Below are 26,905 nucleotides of genomic sequence, written 5' to 3'. Positions count from 1 at the left end.
TCTGACGCGCCCGCGGCGGCGCGCGGTGATGACGTCCCGAGCGGTGATTGGCTAGTGCGGAGGGCGGGATTGAGGAAGGATGGCCCGGACCGGGACCGGGTGGGCAGGGCTCCGGGCTCCTTTGGGGAAACGAGAAGGGGGAACTTAGGAAAAAGCTGAACTGCATATTCTTTTCGTCCCTCTGCCTGTCTGCTCAGATTACCTCTGCGTGCTCCCTGAGAAATCTCAGAAATCTCAAATCTGAAATTTTGACATTGTCCTGGAATATGAACACATCGCTCTGAAAGAACAGCCACTTTTCCCAATCTAAACTCAGAGCAGCCAGAAAAGATAATAAAAACAACCGTGTGTAATTACTTCGTAGTTTATATAGATTGCTGTCACGTTATGGCACTAAAGCCTCATAACCCGTTGGTCTCATTTTGCACTTTCTCCGTCTTTCCTGCCTCATTGTCACTACTAATTCTTGATCTGCTACAAAACTCCTAGAATCCAGCAGTGCCCCAAGTGAAGAAAGGCTGGAAAGAGTTCAAGAGCGAGCTAGCTAGCAACAAAAAGCTTATGGAGAGAGAAACAGACGAGAGATCCTACTCCACAGAGTAGGGGTCCTATTTCTGAGCAGGAGGGGGATTCTTTATGGGACAATAGTAACATTTTTAAATGTTAAAAAAATCCCATTAGGTGGAGCGCAGTGGCTCACGCCTGTAATCCTAGCACTCTGGGAGGCCGAGGAGGGAGGATTGTTTGAGCCCAGGAGTTAGAGACCAGCCTGAGCAAGAGCAAGACCTGCCTCTACTGTAAATAGAAAGAAATTAGCCAAACAACTAAAAATAGAAAAAATTAGCAGTGCACGGTGGTACATGCCTATAGTCCCAGCTACTCGGGAGGCTGAGGCAGGAGCATTGCCTGAGCCCAGGAGTTCGAGGTTGCTGTGAGCTAGGCTGATGCCACGGCACTCTAGCCCATGCAACAGAGTGAGACTGTGTCTCAAAAAAAAAAAAAAAATCTCTTTAGGAGACAGCTGTACGTGACCAGCATTGTCTTGAGGGCAGGCCAGAAAGGTTAAACATAAACTATTGTCACAGAAAGGCAAGTGCAAATAGTTTGTAAGGCATCGGGCTTAGTAATTCATCCATCCTTGGATGGTCACCGCCGCTGGGGACTTGCTGGCAACTTCCTTGTTCAGGGTGGTTAGGGTCTGGCATCCACCAGATAGGCTGTACTCAGGCTCTCTCCACCTTCCTTTCCTGCCTTATCCCTACATTACTTTCTCTCTGTCCCTGCTGTCACACAAGCCAAACTCACCTGGACAGTTGCAATGACCCCCACCATTCCTGGCTTTCCATCTCTTCCTCCTCCAATTCAGTTTCTTCCTAATAAACCAAGTTAGTCCTACCATTTTCCAGCTTCAAAGCTTCTCCTGACCCAACTGCCTACAGGGTACATCCAGACTCTTTAAAAGGCACCAAGATCCTTCCTGATTTCTTAATTTCTCTCCAGCTCCTCCCAGCGTGGAGAGGAGTCGTACCGGCACAAATGAAGTCTACAGACTGAACCCAGAATGTTTTGTGGGTTCAGTTTGTTCAACCAATAGTTTTAAATACTTACTAAGTATAATCACTGTGCTAAGCTCCAAAGATGGAATGGTTAATAAAATACCTTACCTGATTCACAAAGAGTTTATATCTGGTAAACTATTACCAAAAAAAAAATCATTTCAATAACTTTCATGTGAGAGTTTCCCTAACTCATCACCACCATCACCCTAACTCCTCCCTTTCCACCCAGTACACAGCACTCGATTGATATACTTGCTAAGAGCTTCCATATCATGGGCTAAGTTTTAACACCTATTTTCTTTAACATATCTGTTTTACTAACTTATTTACTAGATGCCTGGTATCCCCAACACCTAGAACATAAGCATTCAATAAATGTTGAATTTATTCAACAATTGAAATGTTCAATTAATATCCATATAATAATACATTCCACCAATTTTTAATAAATATGTATGATATTCAGAGACTGCTTTGGGCACTGAGGATATAAGGAAAAATAAGCCATAACCCTGACTTGAAAATAATTATAATGAGGCCAGACGTGGTGGCTCGTGCTTGTAAATCCTAGCACTCTGAAAGGCCAAGGCAGGAGGATCACTTGAGGTCAGGAGTTCAAGATCGGCCTGAGCAAGAGCAAGACCCCCATCTCTACAAAAAATAAAAAAATAACAAATAATAATTATAATGCAATAAAAGGACCTACACATGTAAAACAAACAAATGCAATAAAATGTTACAGAAGCAATGATTTAAAAAAATGTACAGGAGTTATAAAAAAAAGAAAAAGAAACTCTGATTGAATGAAGGAAAAAGGGAAGTGGTCAGAAAAAGTTTCATATAGGATATGAGTTTTGAGTTGCCATCAAAGAAAAGCAGGTGTTCACCAGGTGGACAGGATAAGGAGGAGGATTCTTAGCAGTCCAGGCAGAGACTGCTGCAAGAACAAAGGCATAAAACAGTACAACATGTTCTCTGGAACTACAAATGGTTTACTATCGCTGGCGTGTTTGTATGAAGAAGGCCCAAGAAGAAACAGGAGCAAGGAACTAGAAAAGAAAGGAGTGGATAGATCAAGGAGACTCTTATTTTCAAATCCAAATAGTAGCAGCCAGTTGGGAACTGTTGAAAGTATTCTTAGGAGTGGAAATAATTTGTTCACATCTGGGTTTTAGAAAAAAAGATTCTAGTAGAGAGATGGAAAATAATTTGAAATGGAGCAAGATTTAGGGCAGAGAGAGCAATTAGGAAATGGTACCAGCAACAATTCTGCGGAGAATTGATAAGGATAACAATGAAAGAAGTGGACTTAGTGGGGTATAAAAAGAAATGGGAAGAAGAGAATATTAAACGGCTTGGTTATTAGTTTAGCAGCGAGGGGAGGGCAGAAGGAGAATTTCAGGTTAACACTCAGCTTTCTGTTTGCATGAGTGGCAAATGGCAGCCACTGATATTTGAAAAGCCAGAAAAGAAGCAAATTGGGTAATAAATATACTAAGCTCAGTCAGGACATGTTTTTGTTTGTTTAATTGTGGTAAACTACACATAACATAAAATTTACCATCTTTACCATTGTAAAGTGTATGGTTCAGTGGCATTAAGTACGTTCACGTTGTTGTGTAACTAATCACTAGAACTTTTCACTGCAAAACTGAAACTCCGACTCCATTAAACAACAACTCCCTGTTTCTCCTCCACCCCCATGCCTACGCAACCTCCATTCTGCTTTCTATTTTTGTAAGTTGACTATTCTAGGTACACCATATAAGTGGAATCATACCATATTTGCTTTGTTGTGATTGGCTTATTTCACTTAGCATAATGTTCTCCAGGTTCATGCATGTTGTGACATGTGTCAGAATTTTCTTTCTTTTCAAACTCCTGACCTCGAGCAATCCGCCCACCTTGGCCTTCCATAGTACTAGGATTACAGGCATGAACCACTGCACCCGGCCAGAATTTTCTTTCTTTTTATTTTTTTATTTTTATTATAATTTTTTTTGTTCTGCTCAAGAAACTGAAGTCTGTGTTCTTTCTTTGTAAAGCTGAATATTATTCCATGGTGTATATATATATCACTTTTGTTTATCCATTCATCTGTCAATGGGCATTTGGATTGCTTCCACCTTTTGGTTATTGTCAATAGTGCTGCTCTGAACATGGGTGTACAAATATCTCTTTGAGATCTTGATTTTAGTTCTTTTGTGTATGTATCCAGAATTGGAATTGCTGGATTACATAGTAATTCTATTTTTAACTTCTTAAGGGAACTCTGTCTTCCATAGTGATTGCACCATTTTATATTTTTACCGCCAATGCACAAGGGTTCCAATATCCCTACATCCTGGCCAACACCTGATATTTTCTGGCTTTTTTGATAGTAGCCATCCTAATAGGTGTCGGGCATGTAGTTTTTTTTTTTTTTTTTTTTTGGTAGATGAAGTCAGCTTCCACGGGCATGTAGTTTTGAAGATACTTGTGGGACATCCAGGTAGAAATGTCTGGTAAGCTGTTGGATGTATGATTCTGGAATATAGGAAAGACATCTGGTAATTTGGGAATCATTAGTAAATGTGTGTGCTTCAGATAGTTTGTAGAGAACATAAAGAAGAAAGAGGACAATGGGGTAATGGAGAGAGCTCTAAGCAGCATTCCTGTATGGGAAGAAGAAGGGAAACCAGGCTGGGCGTGGTGGCTCACGCCTGTAATCCTAGCACTCTGGGAGGCCGAGGCAGGTGGATTGCTGGAGGTCAGGAGTTCGAAACCAGCCTGAGCGAGACTCCATCTCTACTATAAATAGAAATAAATTAATTGTCCAACTAAAAATATATATACAAAAAATTAGCCAGGCATGGTGGCACATGCCTGTAGTCCCAGCTACTAGGGAGGCTGAGGCAGGAGAATCATCTGAGCCCAGAAGTTTGAGGTTGCTGTGAGCTAGGCTGATGCCACAACACTCTAGCCTGAGCAACAGAGTGAGGCTATGTCTCAAAAAAAATAAAGAAAGAAAGAAAGAAAAGAAAAGAAACTAATGGGCATGCACATAAAATGGAACAAAAGTAGGGACTGAAAGTTAAATGCAGAGTTGAGAATCAGTCTGCAAGAACTGGGAGAGAATAAGCACAGATACTGTCTTAGTTCTGACTGCTAGAACAAAAATACTGTGGACAGGGTGACAAACAGTAGAAGTTTCTACCTCATAGTTCTGGAGGCTGGGAAGTCTGAGATCAGGGTACCAGCGTGGTCTGGTTCTGGTGAGGGCTATTTTTCTGGTTCATAGATGGCTGGCCATATTTGTGCTGTGCCTTCACATGGCAGGGAGCAGAGAAGAGAGGAAGCAAGTTCTCCTGTCTCTTCTTATAAGGGCACTAATCCCCTTCCCATTAGGGAGGACCTAATTACCTCCCAAAGGCCCCATTTCCAAACACCAACACACTGGGGATTAAGGTTTCAACATATACATTTTGGAGGAAAACAAACATTCAGTCCATAGCAGAGATGCGAAGGAAAGACACTAAAAGAGTTAACAAAAGGTGAGTAAGAATGAGGTGACATGCGCAGCATTTTCAGGACATGAAGTGTGCAAAAAAGAAAAAAAAGTATAAATTTTATAAAAATTAAAAAAAAAGAGAATAAAAAAAGAATGAGGTGACATGGAAGTTGAACAACGCAGAGCCTGTATAATCACATATAACTTGAGGGACTGCCAGATCATGAAAGAGCTTATAGGCCACATGGTGGGAAGTTTGGGCTTAATTTCATATGTAAGAGGAAGCCATTGAAAGGTCCTGTGTCACCTGAATTGAAGTGTAGCAGTGCAGATGTGGAAAAGTAGATAGGTTTGCGATATATTCTACAGGAAGAGCTAACAGGCCTTGCCAATGGATTTGCATAGGTATGAGAGAGGCAGAGGAAGGAAAGGGAAGAGCCAAGGATGATTCTTTGTATTTTGGCTAAATAAAACGAGTTGGATGGTGGGTATTGCTGGAGAAGCCATTGGGAGTAAGGGTGTGGGACAGGAAAGGTTTGGGAGGGGAATTCACAAATTCTGTTTGGGGCATGCATTTGAAATGCCAATTAAATACCCAAGAGAGGCCTCAGGTGAAGCATAGTGTCCTGAGCTCAAGGAGGAGCTCAGACTGCAGACAGAGGCCAGGTGTGGTGGCTCATGCCTGTGATCCTAGCACTTTGAGAGGCTGAGGCAGGAAGATTGCTTTAGCTCAGAAGTTCAAGACCAGCCTGGGCAATATAGCAAAGGTCCATCTATACAAAACATTTAAAAATTAGCTGGGTGTGATTGTGTGTGCCTGTAGTTCCAACTACTCAGGAGGCTGAGGCAAGAGGATTACTTGGGCCCAGGAGTCTGAGGTCGCAGTGAGCTATGATGATACCACTGCACTCTAGCCCAGGCAATAGAGCAAGACCCCATCTCAAAAAAAAAAAAAAGAAGAAGAAGAAGAAAACTACATACAGATAGAAATATCCAATGGTATAGGTGGTTTTAAAAGTCATGTAACTGGATGAAATGACCTTAGGAGACAGGGTAGACAGAAAAGACAGGAGAACCCAGGCAAAAGCCTTTTCTTGCTTTCAGATGTTATGGCAGAATAAAATGAATTCCTGCTAAAATGACCTGCTTAAGACCATCATGTTTACCTTGTTAAGATGTGCTATGTACTTCTCTGCTCAAAATGGTCAGCTTTTATTTCCCATTCTTCATAAAATCAAGCATATTTCCCTTTACCTCATTTCTAGGTCCTCCACGTGCATGATTCGGACTTAGCTTAAGTATTTCCTGAGCACTTTCCACGTGCTTGACATTGTGAGCAAGGATCCCTGTGAACACAGAAATAAAAACATTTTGTTGGCTGGGCGTGGTGGCTCACGCCTGTAATCCTAGCTCTCGGGGAGGCCAAGGCAGAAGGATTGCTCAAGGTCAGGAGTTTAAGACCAGCCTGAGCAAAAGCGAGACCCCGTCTCTACTAAAAACAGAAATAAATTAGCTGGACAACTAAAAATATATAGAAAAAATTAGCCGGACATGGTGGTACATGCCTGTAATCCCAGCTACTTGGGAGGCTGAGGCAGGAGGATTGCTTGAGCCCAGGAGTCTGAGGTTGCTGTGAGCTAGGCTGATGCCATGGCACTCACTCTAGCCAGGGCAACAAAGCGAGACTCTGTCTCAAAAAAAAAAAAAAATAATAAAATAAATTAAAATATTTTGTTCTCATTCTTAAGGAGTATACAAAGTTTACATAAGAGTATAAACATGAGGCCAGGCGCAGCGGCTCACGCCTGTAATCCTTGTACTCTGGAAGGCCTAGGCGGGAGGATTGCTCGAGGTCAGGAGTTCGAAATCAACCTGAGCAAGAGTGAGACCCCCGTCTCTACTAAAACTAGAAAGAAATTAATTGGCCAACTAATATATATACAGAAAAAAATCAGCCAGGCATGGTGATGCACGCCTGTAGTCCCAGCTACTCAGGAGGCTGAGGCAGAAGGATCGCTTGATCCCAGGAGTTTGAGGTTGCTGTGAGCTAGGGTGACGCCATGACAGTCAATCTCGCCTGGGCAACAAAGCGAGATTCTGTCTCAAAAAAAAAGAGTATAAACATGAATAGATAACACAATTTTTCAGAAACAACGAAAAATGTAAAATTTATTGTTATAGGATGTCAGGATACAGAGGATGACGAATTGGGGCTTAAATCCTCACTGAAGAACCGAGAGAGGAAGGAGAGCTCTATACATCTACCATTATTCTGGTCGTTCAAAGGAAAAAAGGCCTAGAACATAAGACAACACAACACAACACCTGCGTGTCTCTAATCCATCAAATGCTTTGACATTTGAAGCCTCATTTTAGCTTTGTTATCCTTCCAAAAAGTGGCTATAAAAAACCTTCACTCTACTACTTTCTTTTTTTTTTTTTTTTTTTGGTTAAGATGGCAAATTTTATGTGTTTTTTACCACAATAAAATAAAACCCTGACCAAGTCAGAAAACTGATTATATTCTTTGTAGCATTACTTTGTGCTACAATAATCTCTTAGAGGATATATAAACAAGATAAATATTAAAATATAAAAACATTTCATATGCAGAAAACCTTGTTACCTGCAACAAATCCAACTACCAGATCTTTTCCGGTAGTAAAACGTTGCCCTTTGACCCAGACTGCTTTGAGGCTATTAAAAGTGTAGAAATAGACAAAATTGAAGCAGCCAACAATGGAAATGACTGGAAACCACCCTGGATATTGGTGCCAGGAGGCCTTCTTCTTTGAATGATCTCCAGAACCACCATGTGTGTAGTTTTGGACTTTCTTTTCTCTTCAACCTGAAGTCGAAGTCTAGCTGTATCCAAGGGAAAAAATAATGCCATTGCTGTCACACTGCCCACGGCTCCAGCCATGGTGGCGTGGACCAGGATTGGCGTGGCTCCCGGAAGACCTAGCCACATTTTACCCACAGATGCAGCAGCTGGCAAACTCACTCTACTACTTCCAACAAAGATCAAGATTTACTCAATATTAGGCCCACTAAGAGGAACGAGAGTGACGGATATACAAGATGTCCTGTTTGAGGGCGGACGCAGTCTAATGAAGAACACAGATACGTAGGAAAATAATTACTATACAACGTGCTAGACACATGCCATAGAGCAATACAAGGTCTAGAAGAGAGTGAGTAGCTCTGTTTTACCCACTCCCTAACACCTCGGACCTCATCTTCATTCTCTCCCTCCCTCACTACACTCCAGCTGCATTTTGGGTTCCTTGAACAGATCATGCATGCTTCTGCCTCAGGGCCTTTGCATATTCTATCCCCTCTGTCTATTTACTCTATTCGCCCAGAACTCCACTGGGTTTACTTCCTCTCTCCATTCAGATTTCTGCTTCTGTTATCACCTCACCTCATCAGAGTGGCTTTCCCTGACTACTTGGCATAAAATTGAACCCTTGGCATAAAATAAAACCCCGACCAAGTCAGAAACTCTTCAGCACTCCACTCTGGGTCCCCTTATATTGCTCATTCTTTTCATAATCTTATCATCATGACATATTACACCTTTATATGTTCATTGTCTGACTCACTCATTAGAATCAAAGCTACATAAGAGGAAGGACTTTGTTTTAGTCACTGATGAAGCTCCACAGCCTAGAAAAGCCCCTGGCACTTGATAAGACCCTTCATAAATATTTATTTAATAAATAAATACATAGGAAGAAGTCAAAGGGGTTTCTGGAAAGATATCCATAAGGTGATTATATCACAAAAGACTTTAGAAGGATGCAAGGGATGGATTTAAACAGATAAGGGAGTGTCTCACGCCTGTAATCCTAGCACTCTGGGAGGCCAAGGCAGGTCGCTCAAGGTCAGGAGTTCGAAACCAGCCTGAGCAAGAGCATGACCCCTGTCTCTACTATAAATAGAATGAAATTAATTGGCCAACTAATATACATAGAAAAAAATTAGCCTGGCATGGTGGCACATGCCTGTAGTCCCAGCTACTAGGGAGGCTGAGGCGGTAGGAGTGCTTGAGCCCAGGAGTTCAGGAGTTTGAGGTTGCTGTGAGCTAGGCTGATGCCGTGGCACTCGCTCTATCCTGGGAAACAAAGCAAGACTCTGTCTCAAAAAAAATAAATAAATAAAAATAAATAAACAGATAAGGGAACTGGGAATAGCAGAAGTGTGTTCAAAGGTGAGGAGGATTAAAACCATGTGGGTGGTTTGTTTACTGTGAGATGGTAAGGTGTTGGTGGGGTGTAAACACTTCATTGTGATTCTATTATAACACATTCACTTTTTCCCTAGGAGGAGAGTTGTTTACCACCCTTCTGTCTCTCTCAATACATTAAGAGCTCTTTAAGGACTGGGACTATGTCTTCACTTGTGTCTTCATTTTCCAAGTTCTTAAGCAGAGCAAATATTCTATACTTGTTACATAAATAAATGAAAAAACAATATCTATTCATCAAAGAGCAAGAAAATCTCGGAGGCCGAGGCGGGCGGATTGCTCAAGGTCAGGAGTTCGAAACCAGCCTGAGCGAGACCCCGTCTCTACTAAATATAGAAAGAAATTAATTGACCAACTAAAAACATACATAAAAAAAAATTAGCCTGGCATGGTGGCGCATGCCTGTAGTCCCAGCTACTCAGGAGGCTGAGGCAGGAGGATTGCTTGAGCCAAGAGGTTGAGGTTGCTGTGAGCTAGGCTGATGCCACGGCACTCACTCTAGCCTGGGCAACAAAGTGAGACACTCTCTCAAAAATAAAAAAATAGGCCGGGCGTGGTGGCTCACGCCTGTAATCCTAGCTCTCTGGGAGGCTGAGGCGGGCGGATTGCTCAAGGTCAGGAGTTCAAAACCAGCCTGAGCAAGAGTGAGACCCCCGTCTGTACTATAAATAGAAAGAAATCAATTGGCCAACTGATATGTATATAAAAAATTAGCCGGACATGGTGGCGCATGCCTGTAGTCCCAGCTACTTGGGAGGCTGAGGCAGGAGGATCGCTCGAGCCCAGGAGTTTGAGGTTGCTGTGAGCTAGGCTGACGCCACGGCACTCACTCTAGCCTGGGCAACAAAGCGAGACTCTGTCTCAAAAATAAATAAATAAATAAAAAAATAAATATAGAGCAAGAAAACCCATTGATTTGTAAAACCAAAATTGACTTCTGTCTGTCGAAGAGTTTCGAGAACTTTAGAACTGAAGGCCCTTAGAGATCACATTTAACTCAGCCTTTCCATTTCATGGATGAGAAAACTGAAGCATGCAGGCTGAGTGCCTGAAGTTATACAGCCCGCCAGGTATCATTAACAACTAGAACTCCAGTTGATTGTACGACTTTTCCTTGGAGGATCTGCTCTCAAGAGCGGCCTGGACATTCGGTTTACCTCTTAAAATAAAGACTGCACGTACTTTAGGATCTCGGAGAAACACTCAGACAAATCTGCAAGAAGTCATAAGGATCTTCATTGCAGTGTTTTGTGTGTGTGTGTGGTAAAAGTGAAAAGTTGAAGGCAATCTATCTATATACATCAGTAGGGAAAAATAGCTGTATTCGCTTTGCGGCCTACATGCTATGTAATTGTATGAGGCACTTAAAAAACAGATGTAGTTTGGGCCGGGCGCTGTGGCTCACGCCTGTAATCCTAGCTCTTGGGAGGCCGAGGCGGGAGGATTGCTCAAGGTCAGGAGTTCAAAACCAGCCTGAGCAAGAGCGAGACCCAGTCTCTACTATAAATCGAAAGAAATTAATTGGCCAACTGATATATATATATATAAAATTAGCCGGGCATGGTGGCGCATGCCTGTAGTCCCAGCTACTCGGGAGGCTGAGGCAGAAGGATCACTCGAGCCCAGGAGTTTGAGGTTGCTGTGAGCTAGGCTGACGCCACGGCACTCACTCTAGCCTGGGCAACAAAGCGAGACTCTGTCTAAAAAAAAAAACAAAAAAAAAAAACAAAAAACAGATGTAGTTTGATATATACCGAAATGGAAAAGATCACCAAGACAGTTGAGTTTTTTTTTTGCTGTTTTTTGTTGTTGTTGTTTTAAAATAGCAAGTTGCAAGATGATGCTATACCCTTTGAAGTCCCTCAACCTAAGGTTCTCCCACTTGACAGCACAATACCCGCGAGGTAAACGTAGAGAAAATTCCAGAACGACGCACCCCAATTAGGGCTGTGCGTCTGTAACGAGGGCAAAACAACAACAGTCGTGTAGGAGGCAGTCTTTGACCTGGACTGTAACGTTGGCTTTTTTTTTTTTTTTAACAAGGAGAATGCATTATTCATGTATTAGTTTTGCCTTTGTTGGCTGTTAAAATTAATTTTTCAAGAAATCGAGCACGGACCATTCCTTCTCTCTTCAATGAGAAACGCAGGACGGACAGGTAATGATTCTGTGTAGAGGCTGATACAACACGTGAAGAAGGAAACAAGGCCCTTTCGGAAGATTAAAAAATAAATAAGTAAAAAAAAAAAAAAAAAAAGTAAAATAAATAAGTAAAAAGTCGACAAGAGAAAGCATCAGGGATGGAGGGAACAATGAACGCTGGGACACGGGTGACTCGAGCAAAGGCTGGGGGAGGGGAACCCGGCCGGCGTAGGACGCCCAGCTCAAAGGCAAAACGGGCTGCTACGGGGGCGGGGCCAACCGCAGTGCGCGTGCGCAACCGGGCCTCAGGTGGCCGCCCCGGAAGCGAAGCCTCCTGGAGACGCCGCGCCGCTTGGGTGCCGCTGCGCGTGCGCAAGGCCGACCCGCGCCGCCGGAGTCTTCATCTTGCCGCTGCCGCCTCCACCGCCGCCTTCCCGGGGTTTGAGTCTCGCGCTCCCTTCGTTCGCTCGCCGGCGGGTTGGCGCCCTTCTCGCGCCCCGGGGCGGCGAGGCTGGGGGGCGGGTTGGAGGGGGCTGTTGACCGCGCCGCCTGTTAAGTGGCGCTCGGGGCGGCCATGTCGGCCGGCGAGGTCGAGCGCCTAGTGTCGGAGCTGAGCGGCGGGACCGCGGGGGATGAGGAGGAAGAGTGGCTCTATGGCGGTACGGAACTTCCTGTCCCTGTCTCTCCCCGGTTCTCCTCGCAGGCCTCCCTTCCCGGCCCGCGAACGGCCGGCGTCCCGGGCCCCTCGGGCCTCCCTCCGCCGTGGGCCTGTGTCGTCCCGAGCGCCGGCCGGCCCGACCTAGGCCGAGCGCGGCGCGCGCGGCGTCCCCCGCCGGCCCACGCCCCCCGCGCGCTCCCGCTCGGCGGGGCCGCGGACCGGGCCGGGGGTCCCGGGGTGTCGGGGGTCCCCCAGCTCCGCCCTCCTCCCCGCCGGGGCTCCTCGGCCGCCTCACTGAGCTGCGCGCTCTTGACACTCGTGTTTTTTCTGTCGACTCAGCACCGTGTTTTGTGTGTCTCTTCTTGCCCCTGTGGCCGTAGCGTCAGAAGATAAGTCCTTCTGTAACAATAGCTGAATAAAGTTAATGCTGTAAAACTAACGTCTTGTTTCTTGATGGTCAGTGTGTATGGAATGCACCTGCAAGGGTACCCTCCTTGTCTGAAAGTCGTGCTTTAAAAGTAATTAATTAAGAGAGAGAGAGAGAGAAAGAGATGGAAATACAGTATGTCCCGTAAAGGAAACTCTGAATGTCTCCTGTATTCAGGTGAAGTTTTAACTTTTTTCTAAGAGACTGCTCTTTAAACCAACATCGTAGAAGTATCTCATGACCCTTGCTTTAGGCTTGTAGTTTTCAGTGTCATCTCATGCATTTCTGTCTTTTTTTTTCTTAAAATAAATTTAATGCATCTTGTTACTTCCCTCTTGAAGGGAACTTTGACATCTGGTTTTTAACTTTTCATTAAGTCACAGTCCCTTCTTGTCTGTTAGCGACACGAGATTTGAAAGTTAGTATTTGTTCTTTGCCTAAAACGTAAATTCTTGATTGTCTTTAGAATAATGAAAGTGCACCTTGGGCACCATGCAGGTACTTGATGATGTAACTTTGATAAACTTGTTAAAAGAATTCGTTATATTTGATGACAAGATTTGGTATTAGTAATACTCTTTGAAATGCGAACGTGTATGTAGGGTTTCTTTAGCAAAGGTCTGGAAATCTTAAGTACTTCTTAAATTAAGCTTATTTTTGTAGTAAGTCTGATATATTTTTTTTTTCCGTAAAAAAACATATGTTGTTAAGTAATTATAAGGTGATCTAACTTTGGATGTGCTTATAGGCCCATGGGACGTGCATGTGCACAGAGATTTGGCAAAGGACCTAGGTTAGTGCTTGTGATGATCACTTCAGATTTTCATAATACTGGTTTCTTTAAGAGTGGTTTGTTTATTTATTTATTTATTTTATTTTATTTGGTAGATGAAAACGAAGTTGAAAGGCCAGAAGAAGAAAATGCCAGGTTGGTGAAATTTCCTGCTGTTGCTTACATAGCTTGTGTGATACAGTGGTTCTGTCAACAGATTGTCAACGTTCTGTTATAATCGTTGGCTTGATGACAACATTTGGACTTGAAACATTGCAGAGGAGATTGACTCCTTTAAGGTTTATTCCTGTTTCAGGACCTAATCTTATACCAATTCTGTTTGCTAGTAGTAGCCTACAGGACAAAGATTCTGAAGTTAGGGTTTGACTACTTTTGACTATTAAGTAACTTCTTTTAAATGAGTTCAGTAGCGGAGTATGCAGTATAATAAACTACTGAAAAAATAGTTTAAACTTAAAATATTTTAAGTTAATAAGGAACCCCCCAAATTGCTGTTTTTACAATTTATTAATGTTTTTGATGGTGTATTGGCACTTTGGTTATAATTTCAGTGCCTTATATTTATTTAAATTCAAAGTGGAATTAACTAATTTGTTATAAGGTTAATTCCCTGTGCTAAATTATTAGAAAGATATACTCATTTACAGAATGTAAACAGAAAGTCAGATGTAAATTTCAAAACTCATGCAGAGAATTTCGTGGATATGATCGCTTTACCCTGACAAGATGCCTTAGTGTCCTATAATGGAGGAAGAGGTAGTTAAAGAGTTTTTTTAACGAGTATTTGGAGGAAGAGTAGGGGACCTACCACTTCTCACCTAGTAGACTATAATCAAAAAGATAGGCCGGGCGTGGTGGCTCACGCCTGTAATCCTAGCACTCTGGGAGGCCGAGGCGGGCGGATTGCTCGAGGTCGGGAGTTCGAAACCAGCCTGAGCAAGAGCAAGACCCCCGTCTCTACTATAAATAGAAAGAAATTAATTGGCCAACTAATACATATATAGAAAAAATTAGCCGGGCATGGTGGCACATGCCTGTAGTCCCAAGCTACTTGGGAGGCTGAGGCAGGAGGATTGCTTGAGCCCAGGAGTTGGAGGTTGCTGTGAGCTAGGCTGACGCCACGGCACTCACTCTAGCCTGGGCAACAAAGTGAGACTCTGTCTCAAAAAAAAAAAAAGATAAAACAGGTGTTGGTGAGGAGATGGAGAAATTGGAACCCTTATACACTGCTAGCAGGATTGTAAAATGCTACGGCTGCTTTGGAGAACAAAGCAGTCTGGCAGTTGCCTAAGACAGTTACAAATAGAGTTACCATATGACTCCCACCTTAGAGAAAGGAAAACAAATCCACAATAAAAACTTGTACATGAATATTCACAATAGCATTATTCCTGATAGTCAAAAAATGGGGGAAAAAACCCCCAGTGTCCATCAACTGATGAATGGATAGATTTAATATGTTATATCTGTACAATGGACTACAATTTGGCAGTGAGAAGAAATGAAGTACTGATAATGTGTTATAACATGGATGAACCTTGAAAACGTGCTAAGTGAAAGAAGCCAATCACAAAGGATGCATATCATATGATTACATTTATATGAAATGTGTAGAATAGGTAAATCCATAGAGACAGATTAGTGGTTGCTGGAACTGGCAGTAGAAAATGGAAAGTAACTGCGAATGTATACAAGGGGGTATATACAAATGTTCTTTTGGGGGCGATGCAAATGTTCTGGAAGATAGTTGTGATGGTTGTGCTATGTGAACGTACTAAAACCCATTTAATTCTGTTTCGATGGATTCTAAGGTATGTGAATTCCATCTCAATAAAGTTGTTATAACAAAAAAGTAGATGAAAGAAGGGAGAAATTGACATAGAAATAGCTTTGGGAGAGCCGAAATTACAGTTCAATTTCCTTACCCAGATATAGCCCCTATATTGTCATTCATTGGTATATCATCTGAAATTTTATCATTTAGTTTTGATGTTTATGCAGTCAATTAACCACCACATTGAGATTACTTTAATTTATAGTTTTTGAGAATGATTAAATGTTTCTTTATATCCATTTCTTCAGTTGGTCAAGAAATTAATTGATTACAGGATATATAGACTCACAAATACATACTTTTTAAATAATCTTCATCCCATTGATTGTTATTCTTGGTTACAAATTTACTTTATAATGAACACTATTTATTTATTTATTTTTTTGAGACAGAGTCTGAGTCTATTGCCTGGGCTAGAGTGCCATGGTGTCAGCCTAGCTCTCAGCAACCTCAGACTCCTGGGCTCAAGTGATCCTCTTGTCTCAGCCTCCTGAGTAGCTGGGACTACAGGCACATGCTACCATGCCTGGCAATTTTTCCTATTTTTAGTTGTCTGGATAATTTTTTTTCTATTTTTTAGTGGAGACGAGGTCTTGCACTTGCTCAGGCTGGTCTCGAACTCCTGAGTTCAAGCAATCCTCCCGCCTCAGCCTTCCAGAATGCTGGGATTACAGGTGTGAGCCACCAAGCCTGGCCTGAACATTCTTTAATTTTAATTCTCTAATACACACCATCTATTGGAGGGAAGCCACGTTCTACCTTTCCTGAGTATCACTGTCAGAGTTTCTTTATATTCCTTATTAAAACTTCATTTGGAAAACAATTGAGTATTTCATCCTATGGAGAAAAATTTACCTTCAAATTTGTATTTTTTTGAAAAAGCTTATAATTTTATCATGTTTCTAACATTTTAATGGTGATAGAAAATTACAACTTCTAAAATTGTACGTCTGTTGAGGAAAGATCTGCCAAACCTGCTAGTATTTGATTTGGTATTTAATTGCATTGCCCTGCTGAGTCCTGCCTCAGCTTCTTTGTGACAAGTTCATGGCTGAAGCCTCTGTTCTTCCTCACCATTGCATTACACTGTCTCCAATTCTTTTCTGTCTATCCAAGTTCTGGCTAAAGGTAGGATACTGTTGTGTGACATAGAAAGCAAATGGAACTTGTTTCTTGCTACCTAGAAGCTTATTTAAGCGGGAGGTGTAAATGTACTGAAAAATTATAGTTGCATATTTGTTTTCTTGAGGCAAGCAGTAGAATAATGAAAATTTAACAGTTCAGTTTTTATCCCTCAGTTTGTTTTATTTGGTGATTGTGTTTGAAAATGCTACTGTAGAGATTAAATTGATTTATATAAAAACTGCTTGACAGAAAGTGAAGTTTAGAAGAGATTAACAGAAATCTGATGAAAAGAGCTCTGAACTATGTCAACATCTGGACATTTTTCTTAGAAATGCTGCTATATCTGAGATTTAGTCCAACAGTTAGTTTCTTTGACTTCAGTTTTCTTACTGTAAAATGAGGTGATGGTTAATTCCCACAGTTGAAATTATAAGAAAATGTAAGAAACCTTTTACGCTACAGTATTAGAAGTGTGGTTAATTGTAATATGCTTGAATCACATGAGAACAGGATACTTTTGTTAAGTACCTGTTTTGTTGTGAAAGGACAAATTAAAGTATTAACTGGTCTTTAAAAAGTTAATTAGTTTTTTGTTGTTTTTTTTTTTTGAGACAGACTCTCGCTTTGTTGCCCAGGCTAGAGTGAGTGCCATGGCATCAGCCTAGCTCACAGCAACCTCCAACTCCTGGGCTCAAGCGATCCTCCTGCCTCAGCCTCCCGAGTAGCTGGGACTACAGGCATGTGCCACCATGCCCGGTTAATTTTTTCTTTTTATATATATTTTTAGTTTTTCAGCTAATTTCTTTTTGTTTTCAGTAGAGACGGGGGTCTCGCTCTTGCTCAGGCTGGTTTCGAACTCCTGACCTTGAGCAATCCGCCCACCTCGGCCTCCCAGAGTGCTAGGATTACAGGCATGAGCCACCGCGCCTAGCCTAATTAGTTTTAAAATGCCTCAGATGAGCTCCTTATTACTATCAAATTGGAGGATAATCTGGCATTAAGACAAATTTGTATTAAATCTTAAAATTTTATTTTTTGTATAACAAAGGACATACATCCAATAAGATTGATGAAGCAGAGAACCAGGGAAAAGCATGTATGTTAATTGCGTATAAGAGTTAATGTGGTAATACCACAAGTGTGAGTTCCTTGGGCACCAAGGAAAAGAGAAAACTCTTGGCAGCTACAATAGTACCTGGCATATAGTGTGTATTCAATAGAGATTTAAGATAAGTAAAATGGATTGTGTGTCATATATTTTAAAAATGTTAAAAACTCAAATTATATCCCACGATCAGATTATAAATTGTTAACAGATTGTGGAGGCATTTCTATTCTACTTATCATGTTGAGTGCTTATTTTATGTAAGATACTAGGAATAACAGGGAATAAGACAGGCAGGTTTTACCACCTTGTTCTTACCATCCAGTGGAGACAATAATTTTGGGAAAGTTTATCCGACATAGTTTAAAAATATGTAATATGTCTGTACTTCTGAAAAGTAATACCTGATTGTGTGCTTGTTTGTGTTGTCTGTAGTGCTAATCCTCCATCTGGAGTTGAAGATGAAACTGCTGAAAATGGCGTACCAAAACCGGTAACATAAGACTTTGAAATCCAGTTACTTTCCTGTTCAAAATCTTTATCAATAGCTTTACAGTTCACTTAGAGAGCCAACATTTAACATGACTTTCAGTATCCTGTGTTATCTTGCCCCTTCACATATCTCCTTCATCTAGTGCCACCAAAAGCATATGTAGGAATTAGTGAGGAGGAAGAGAAATAGTAGTGACTTTTAGAGGAAAAACAGTATGTGCAAAGGCTTGATGTTTACTGCTTTCAAGGAATTGAATGGTCACAGATGAACTGAGTAGATCATAATGAGCCTGATTTTGAAAGCAGATGTTCAGTCTCACAACATTAGTTTGGATGTTATGTTTTTTTAGCAGTGTTTTTATTTATTTATTTATTTATTTATTTATTTTTTTTTTGAGACAGAGTCTCACTTTGTTGCCCAGGCTAGAGTGAGTGCCGTGGTGTCAGCCTAGCTCACAGCAACCTCAAACTCCTGGGCTCGAGCGATCCTTCTGCCTCAGCCTCCTGAGTAGCTGGGACTACAGGCATGCGCCACCATGCCCGGCTAATTTTTTATATATATATCAGTTGGCCAATTAATTTCTTTCTATTTATAGTAGAGACGGGGTCTCGCTCTTGCTCAGGCTGGTTTTGAACTCCTGACCTTGAGCAATCCGCCCGCCTCGGCCTCCCAAGAGCTAGGATTACAGGCGTGAGCCACCGCGCCCGGCCTTAGCAGTGTTTTTTAAATATATGTGACAGTCCCTGCCCTTGACATGCCTGTTAAATTGGTATTTGGGAAGTCTCATTGGTCCTATGAATATTTGTACTTTTTTTTTTTTTTTTTTAGTTTTTATTATGAGTGCATAATAGTTGTATATCTTTATAGGATACATGTGTTGTTTTGATATGGGTATACAGTGTGAATTAATCAAATCAGGCTAATTGGGGTATTCATCACCTCAGGCATTTCTTTATTTGTAGATTTTAATCCTGTAAAAAGAAGGAAATTATTATTCTGCAAGTTTGAACTTTTGTACAATAGAGTATATTTGCCCATATGATCTGCTTATTTACTATGATGTGACTTATCATAAAATAGCCTTTTAGAGCCCCAAAAAAAAACCCTTCATAAATGGTTTCATTTTTATACAGAGCGATAACAGGGTATTTCCTCAACTATTTACATATAGGGCCTCTCCTAGGTGTGAATGAATGCCAGGGATAATTGAGCTACTCCTTAACTCTTCAGTAATTTTTGACCATGACTGTGTGAATCTTAACAGTTGTTTCTTTTTATTCATAGTCTTTTTTTGCCAAGAATTTTTCACAGTTTTATCTTGCCAATGTCTTAGTACATTGCCTTAGATTCTTGCAAGAGGGCCAGTTGTAGGTAGTATTCAAAAATAATGAGATGTTTATCAAAAGGTAATGCTGAAAAAAGGTTTAATTTCTTTATTCAGTCTTACCTTTTTTGTTATGTAGAATGTCAAAATTATGAGTTGAAATAGGTGGCAGTGTTGTAAACATTGTAACTTTTCTCTAAAAATGTATCTCAAAAACACTCACAGGAGGGTTACTTTTTAAATTAACATTTTATGTTGAACTGGATAATTGAATGTATTTTATAATTGTTTATGTTGGTGTAGAAAGTGACTGAGACTGAAGATGATAGTGATAGTGACAGTGATGATGATGAGGATGATGTTCATGTCACTATAGGAGACATTAAAACGGGAGCACCACAGTATGGGTAAGTTATTTTTAAGTAAGTAACAATTATGTGCAAGCTACAGGCCTTTACCATCTGCATTATGCAAAAGGAACTCATTTATATAAAACTGTATAATTGTGGCATATTTAGTAGATATTGTTACATCAGAATATTTGCATTTTGCAAGTATAGAGCAATTTAAAGCAAAAATTGACAATTTCTTTGGATTATTGTGACCAATTTTTTTGGTAGGAATTGCATGCAATTATTAAATATATGAAGATTGCCATAGTACTTTATGTGAACATTATTTCTTAAGACAGTTTTCAGTTTTATGTATTGTAATTATGTTTGTACTTATTTATCACCTTTAGTCTGTAAACTCCTAGAGAAACCATTGTTTATGAATTTTCCTATTCCTCACACTGCCTTACATAGAGTATTTAAGTGTTTATTGACTAAGTAAACTGCATGTTAAAGGCACAGTTGTCTCTGATAGTTTTTTGGCCCTTAATATTTGATTATGAAAATTTTCAAATATTCAGAAATGTTTAAGGAATTGACCTGTAGCCACTTACTCATCGACTAGGTTATGCAGTCTGTATTTTGCTGTTTGCTTTAACTGATATATCCATCTGTCCATGCCTTTAGCTATTTATTAATCTATTTTTTGTGCAGTTTCATTTCAAAAGTAAGGTATAGACCATTGTGAAGAGTGTAAAGTTTGCCTAACTTCCATATTTCAAAGTATATCACTTGAAAACTGAAAGAATGCCTTTGAGAAATAAAATTGGATAAATATTTACTGTGTGCACAGCTTTTTCAGAAGCAAATTTAAGAAGCAAAGTTTGTTCAAAGAACAATACTAACTTGGTGTATTATAAGTTGTTAAAAAGTACAAAATAACTCTTTTAGGTAACATGCTTATGTTACAAATTCATATTATACATAAGGCATGAAGAAAAGCAAATCTTAAAGCAAGAATAATTTGTCTTGTATAGAGAAGTAGTTTCTTAGCTATCTCTAAGAATCATCCATTCATTTATTTGATGAACACTTTTTTTTTTTTTTTTTTTTTTTTTTTTTTTTTTTTTTTTTTTGAGACAGAGTCTCGCTTTGTTGTCCAGGCTAGAGTGAGTGCCGTGGCGTCAGCCTAGCTCACAGCAACCTCAAACTCCTGGGCTCGAGTGATCCTTCTGCCTCAGCCTCCCGAGTAGCTGGGACTACAGGCATGCGCCACCATGCCCGGCTAATTTTTTATATATATATCAGTTGGCCAATTAATTTCTTTCTATTTATAGTAGAGACGGGGTCTCGCTCTTGCTCAGGCTGGTTTTGAACTCCTGACCTTGAGCAATCCGCCCGCCTCGGCCTCCCAAGAGCTAGGATTACAGGCGTGAGCCACAGCGCCCGGCCTGATGAACACTTTTTAAAGGCATAATTTGTCTGCTACTATGTTAAGTAGTCAAGATAGTGCCCATACCAAGTGATCAGACATTGATCAAAAGACCTTGATACAAAAGAATACTTGTTAAAATTTTGCCATGAAATTTCCTAAAGATTTAGGTAAAGTTACATGGAAGCAGCAGTTTTTGATTATCAAATTTAAAACATTATAATATAGTTCCAGAAGTAGTGAGGAAGTCATGTGAGCAGATATTTTCAGTGCAACCTAGGTGCTAGAATAGAAACATGTACAAAGTGATTTGAAAGCCTTGAGAGGAGAGTTGTTAAATGTTGGATGTTGAAGAGAAGATTCCAGAGATGTAACATTTGAGTTTGCTTGAGTAATTCTTGAGATGGAGGACTGGCGATTTTTAGGTAGAGGGCGTGGCTTAGATAGGTGCAGTGGAAGCATGGTTTGGAGAAACTACAAGACTACAGGATAAGGTTGATGGAAAGGATGGTTGTAATCACTTATGGAAGGAGCTAGGATGCTTTTGCTGTTTCTGTGGAACCTTTGAAGGTTTTTAGGCCTGTCAGATTATTGGAAAAGATAACTCTGGCAGCAATAGTTGGGATGGATTAGATGAAGAGAAATTAGCTAAGAGACTTGAAGTAGTTGTCCAGGTGAGATAATAATCTAAACTAAGGCAGCAGTGGTATAGGGATGGATGGGAAAACAAGGTATATTTAAGTGAGTAAAAAATAAAGCCTGGTGCCATGGTATGTGCTTGTAGTCCCAACTACTAGGGACGCTGAGGTTGGGACAATCACTTGAGCCCAGGAGTTCAAGGCCAGCCTCGGTGATATAGTGAGACCTGGTATGTAAAAAAATGAATAGAAATAACATGGATATCTTCACAACTTGGGATAAAAAAAAAAAGAAAAAAAAAAAAGAAATAACATGGATAACTGGTCAATTGTAGTGGGGAAGGAGATGAAGGATTCAATGGCTTAAAGGTTTCTAGGACAGTTGAGTACATGTGGGAGGAGCAGGTTAAAATAAATTTGACATGTTTATTTTGAAGTTCCTATAGGAAACCCAAGTATGGAGGATCTAGCATCTAGACTTTCCTGAGACCTCATGGAGTTTCCTGGGCAATATATCGTATTTGCTTAAGTACAGTTTTCCATATAGCTAAGGTTCTTTACACAGAATCACTGTAGGGGCTTGGTGGCTTAAAAAAGAAAAGTGTTTTAAAGGGCAGAATGAGGACTGGGAAATAGCTGGGTGAGAAGCAAAGAACCTCATTTGCTGAGTACTTATGGCTAAGCATTTTTTAGATACTATCTTATCCTATAGCAGTGCTGTAGGAGGATAGTTTAGAGACAGTCCTTGATTTTCATACATTTGACTTTGAAACTAAATTTCATGTATCATGTATGGGTAACCCCGAGCTACTTTTGCTATGCTGAGCTTGGATTGTTGAAATGTAAGCATCCTGAAGGCGGGACCATATTTGTCCAGCTCCTCATTCTCTCTCCTTAGCCTAGGACCTTACCTGACATATTTTTGGTGCTCAGTAGGCCTGCCTGCTTTCCTTCCTTTTTCCCTCTTTCTTCCCTTGCCTTTCCTCCATTCTTTTCCTCCCTTTCTTCCTTGAGACAGGGTCTCACTTTGTTGCCCAGGCTCGTCTCAAACTCCTGGCCTCAAGTGATTCTCCTGTCTCAGCCTCCCAAAGTGCTGAGATTACAGGCATGAGCCACTGCACCTGGCCATTAAATGCTTTAATAAGCATTTATTAAATGAATTAATCAGTCTATAACATGATTTGGCATTTCCAGTTGGTAATGCTGGTACTATTTGATAGTAACATTTTAATTTGGGCTACTTTATACCTTTTGCATTTATAGCAGTGGAGGTACAATTATTTGAATGTTTAATTGCATTTATACTTTTTTTAAAAAAAACAGAAAACAAAAATGACAGTGCTAATGTAACTAAACCTGAGTCTCAAAAATTTAGGACCTTGGAGACAAAAGATGAAAATAATTATTATTAGGCAGAACAAAAGCAGTGAATCTTGACAAGCCCAGTTGGTGGAACTTGTGAGGGCAAAGAACCAAATTAAATAACATAAATATAATGTGAGAAACACATCATTGAAAACATGATCTATAACTTAAGGTCTTGCTGTTATTTTTTTGCTCAGTCATGACTGGTCTGTCTTTGCCCACTCCCCACTATCTTCTCCCTAATTTCCCCAATAACATGTTTTATTTTAGTTAGCATATTTGATTTTCCTACTTAAGTACAAGAATGCATTATATAGAAAAGTAGAGAACTGCCTGTAAACTCATATTTCAGAAAATGTCTCTAAGGCTCATGGGGTTTAAGTGACTTGGCCAGGGTTTCATAGCTGATATTGATAAAACTTGTATTTGAATGTGGGTCAGTCAACTTCAGACTTTTAAAAAAAAAATCACTGTATGTTATACTACATTAAAAAAGCTGCAGCTTAATAATTTTTCAAATGTACATATTCATGTAACCACCACCCAGATCAAGATCTGGAACATTACTAGCATCCTCAAAATTTCCCTCTTACTCTCTCCCAATCATTAGCCACCCACCATCAGCAAACACTAGTCTGCTTTCACCCTAGGTTTATTTTTTTTTTTTATTTTTTTTATTTTTTTGAGACAGAGTCTCACTTTGTTGCCCAGGCTAGAGTGAGTGCCGTGGCATCAGCCTAGCTCACAGCAACCTCAATCTCCGGGACTCAGCGATCCTACTGCCTCAGCCTCCCAAGTAGCTGGGACTACAGGCATGCACCACCATGCCCGGCTAATTTTTTGTATATATATTTTTAGTTGGTCAATTAATTTATTTCTATTTTTGGTAGAGACGAGGTCTCGCTCAGGCTGGTTTCGAACTCCTGACCTTGAGCAATCCGCCCGCCTCGGCCTCCCAAAGTGCTAGGATTACAGGCGTGAGCCACCACGCCCGGCCTCACCCTAGGTTTATTTTTGAGTTTCATGTAAATGAATTCATATTATGGACGAAGTATTCCATAATTATTAAGAGAGGATTTATCAACAACATCAAATGCAGGAAGGACTGGAAAGGAGGCCACCAGATTGGGCAACAAGTTGGGGAAATTTCACTGCTATGGGATTGCTGTATGTTGAATAACTAGAAGGCAAGAAAGTGAAAACAAGGGGTATAAACTGTTCTTCCCTTCCCAGCTAAATCTCTTAGGAAGTTTGTTACAGTGGGATATTCAGTTGGTGGCAAGGAGCTTTTTGAAATGGAAACAAGTCAGACTTAAAAATATACTTGTTTTTGTCTTTTTTGAGTAAGCGACAGCCTTTTAAAAATAATTTAAAATGTTTTCTAAAATGTGTGAGTTGGTGTCAGTCTATCCATTTATATGTGAGTGTATAATTTAATTGTACACATCAATCATATTACTGTTTTGTTTACTTTTAAGTTTCTTAGGGTGATTTTTATTATTTTTAGGAGTTATGGTACTGCACCTGTGAATCTTAACATCAAGACAGGAGGAAGAGTTTATGGAACTACAGGTAAAATTTGTATTTGCATTAATAGGAAAATAAGGCACATATCTTACATAAGTTATAAATAGATTATAATAGCTCTTTTTAAGAGCAGTTTTTGACCATATATCACAGATTGGCAAACTTTTTCTGAAAAGACCAGATAGGACATATTCTTAGCAACTTCCTTTTGGTACAGCGTGCCTTATTTGTTGTAAGTCCCTAATCTTTCTATCCAGTTTATCCTATAGTTACCCCATAACGTTTGACTTTTCATCTACTTTTATTTATGGTAAACATTAATGCTCTGTTTGGAACCCTTGCCATGTTTTGTGCCAGGAATAGTAAAAAGGTGTTAATGTTTTTTATTTTGTAATTTTATAAAATAGGAACAAAAGTCAAAGGGGTAGACCTTGATGCGCCTGGAAGCATTAATGGAGTTCCACTCTTAGAGGTAGATTTGGATTCTTTTGAAGATAAACCCTGGCGTAAACCTGGTAAGATTGTTTTGGCTTATATTTATTTCAAGAGTTTTAGTATGAATTCGTCAGAAAAGTATTTTTGAATATTATTTTAGAATTTTATTTTTTCAATGTCAAATATGAAAAACATATTTTTCAATGTTTTTATTGTCTTAAGCAAATGATAAGTAATAATGACTTAGATTATTAAATCTTACTAGTAGCTTAGCATTACTTAAATATAGCCTTGCATATTTTTTTTATAATGCCATTTCCAAAGGAAATAATTTGAACAAAATTTTTATAGTTTTTTTGCCACCATAAATGGTAATTTTGAGAACTAGAAAAATTATAAAGGGCGATAGACTGACACAACTCTAAATTTATGTTGTAAATATAATAAATATGTTGTATTAAAATATTCCTGAAATGTTTGCACACTAAATGTATGTTTTATCTTTAGGTGCTGATCTTTCTGATTATTTTAATTATGGGTTTAATGAAGATACCTGGAAAGCTTATTGTGAAAAACAAAAGAGGATACGAATGGGACTTGAAGTTATACCAGTTACTTCCACTACAAATAAAATTACGGTAATTAGTAAATATTTCAGAATCCCCCTGCCTTTTCCACAGTCCCACTTTTACTCCCCAAATAAATCACTTTTTCCCTATAAAGGTGGTTAAGTGCTATTTGATAGTTTAAAATTTTTATTCTCTTTACCATGTTTGTTTTTTTCCTTTCCTTCCCTTTCAGAGTTTCATATTAATGATTATCTGATGTTCTTAGTTTCAAGTCACAGACTAGCCACAGCTAGTTTGTCTTTATATGGCCTATTAATTACAAATTATGTGGTATCTTAATGGGGAATATGTTATTTAACTTAGGCCGAAGACTGTACTATGGAAGTTACACCAGGTGCAGAGATCCAAGATGGCAGATTCAATCTTTTTAAGGTGAATTTTAGTAAATTATCCTTGGTTGCTCTCATTTTTTGTTCTTGAGTCTGCTCCCATACCACTGTTCAAGGGACAACATAAAGTGGAAATAGTTACCTTTTTTCCAAACCTTCAGCTTCCTGGTGACTTACAAATTTGCTGATTGTTGTTTTATCTCCACTTTTGTAAGCATGTGAATTTATAGCCTATTATACTAACAAATGCCAAGTAAAACTATTCTTTGCTATATGTTGTGATTTTATTTTGAGTCATAGTATGTGTTTGTAGGATGTAAAAATTAATGGCAACAGATTAAATTCTCATTGTAGGTCATGCTCTAATCTTTATCAGCAAAATTGGAGACTTTGTTTTCCTTATTTTCTTTAAAAAAATGGTAAGGAAGGTGGCATACTGTTTATATTATCTGTATGACACTGAAATCATTGGTGTAATCTCTCTTGTAGTTGAAGATGTCTTCAAGAATCTTAGGCATTCTCTGAGAATCTCTAAGAACTCAACAGAATGGGATAAAGCCATTGATTTTTTAAATCAGTACTTAAAAGAAGTAGGTTTATGTGTAAGACTTGAAGGTTGATACTACTAGTTGGGCATCAAGTGTGATTTCTGGCTTCTTCGTTACATTGTATGATCATAGACCCAGTCCAAAGAATACTATTTTCATGCGTTTCTTGAAACCAGAATATGTACTCTTCTTTCTTTACCTTAATATTTGATTCTTGTATTGAATAGCATTGGGATGGAGATTGAGAGTGTTAGCTTGGGGTGTGTACTCAGGGAACTTTTGTGGGCTGAATATGGAACTCTGTGCCCCTTTTGGGACTGCAGTCCTGTCCACCAAAATACTGCCTTATGCAATGCATGTGCTATATCCGCAGATGTAACCGCTCTGCTGGACACAGTTCTATATAAAGAATTTAATTTTAATTTACATCCTACTATAGGTAAGTATTTGGTTCTTGTTCTGTTGTCAATA

The 26,905-nt window shown here is 39.8% G+C and overlaps 1 protein-coding gene across 21 annotated transcripts in view; it reads left to right on the top strand.

The window, feature by feature from the left end:
• The first annotated feature begins 11,419 nt into the window (after positions 1 to 11,419).
• The window catches only part of FIP1L1 (factor interacting with PAPOLA and CPSF1), a 71,219-nt gene continuing 55,733 nt past the window's right edge, over positions 11,420 to 26,905 (top strand). For 2 of the 21 annotated variants that reach the window (XM_075997781.1, XM_075997768.1), the window contains exons 1-9: positions 11,774 to 12,099; positions 13,274 to 13,318; positions 13,414 to 13,453; positions 17,818 to 17,875; positions 19,503 to 19,606; positions 24,474 to 24,538; positions 24,901 to 25,008; positions 25,436 to 25,566; positions 25,861 to 25,929. In XM_075997781.1, coding sequence (XP_075853896.1) covers positions 12,015 to 12,099; positions 13,274 to 13,318; positions 13,414 to 13,453; positions 17,818 to 17,875; positions 19,503 to 19,606; positions 24,474 to 24,538; positions 24,901 to 25,008; positions 25,436 to 25,566; positions 25,861 to 25,929 — 705 coding nt within the window. In that variant the 5' untranslated portion in view covers positions 11,774 to 12,014. Of the gene's footprint in view, positions 11,457 to 11,771; positions 12,100 to 13,273; positions 13,319 to 13,413; positions 13,454 to 17,817; positions 17,876 to 19,502; positions 19,607 to 24,473; positions 24,539 to 24,900; positions 25,009 to 25,435; positions 25,567 to 25,860; positions 25,930 to 26,905 lie in introns of those variants that run through there. The other 19 variants (XM_075997780.1, XM_075997770.1, XM_075997785.1 and 16 more) reach the window with 16 other exon arrangements.

This window comes from Microcebus murinus, chromosome 26, assembly GCF_040939455.1.
Source record: "Microcebus murinus isolate Inina chromosome 26, M.murinus_Inina_mat1.0, whole genome shotgun sequence".
Classification (NCBI taxonomy): Eukaryota; Metazoa; Chordata; class Mammalia; order Primates; family Cheirogaleidae; genus Microcebus; species Microcebus murinus.
Note: the sequence above shows the minus strand (reverse complement) of the source record. Positions and strands in the feature narration are given on the sequence as shown.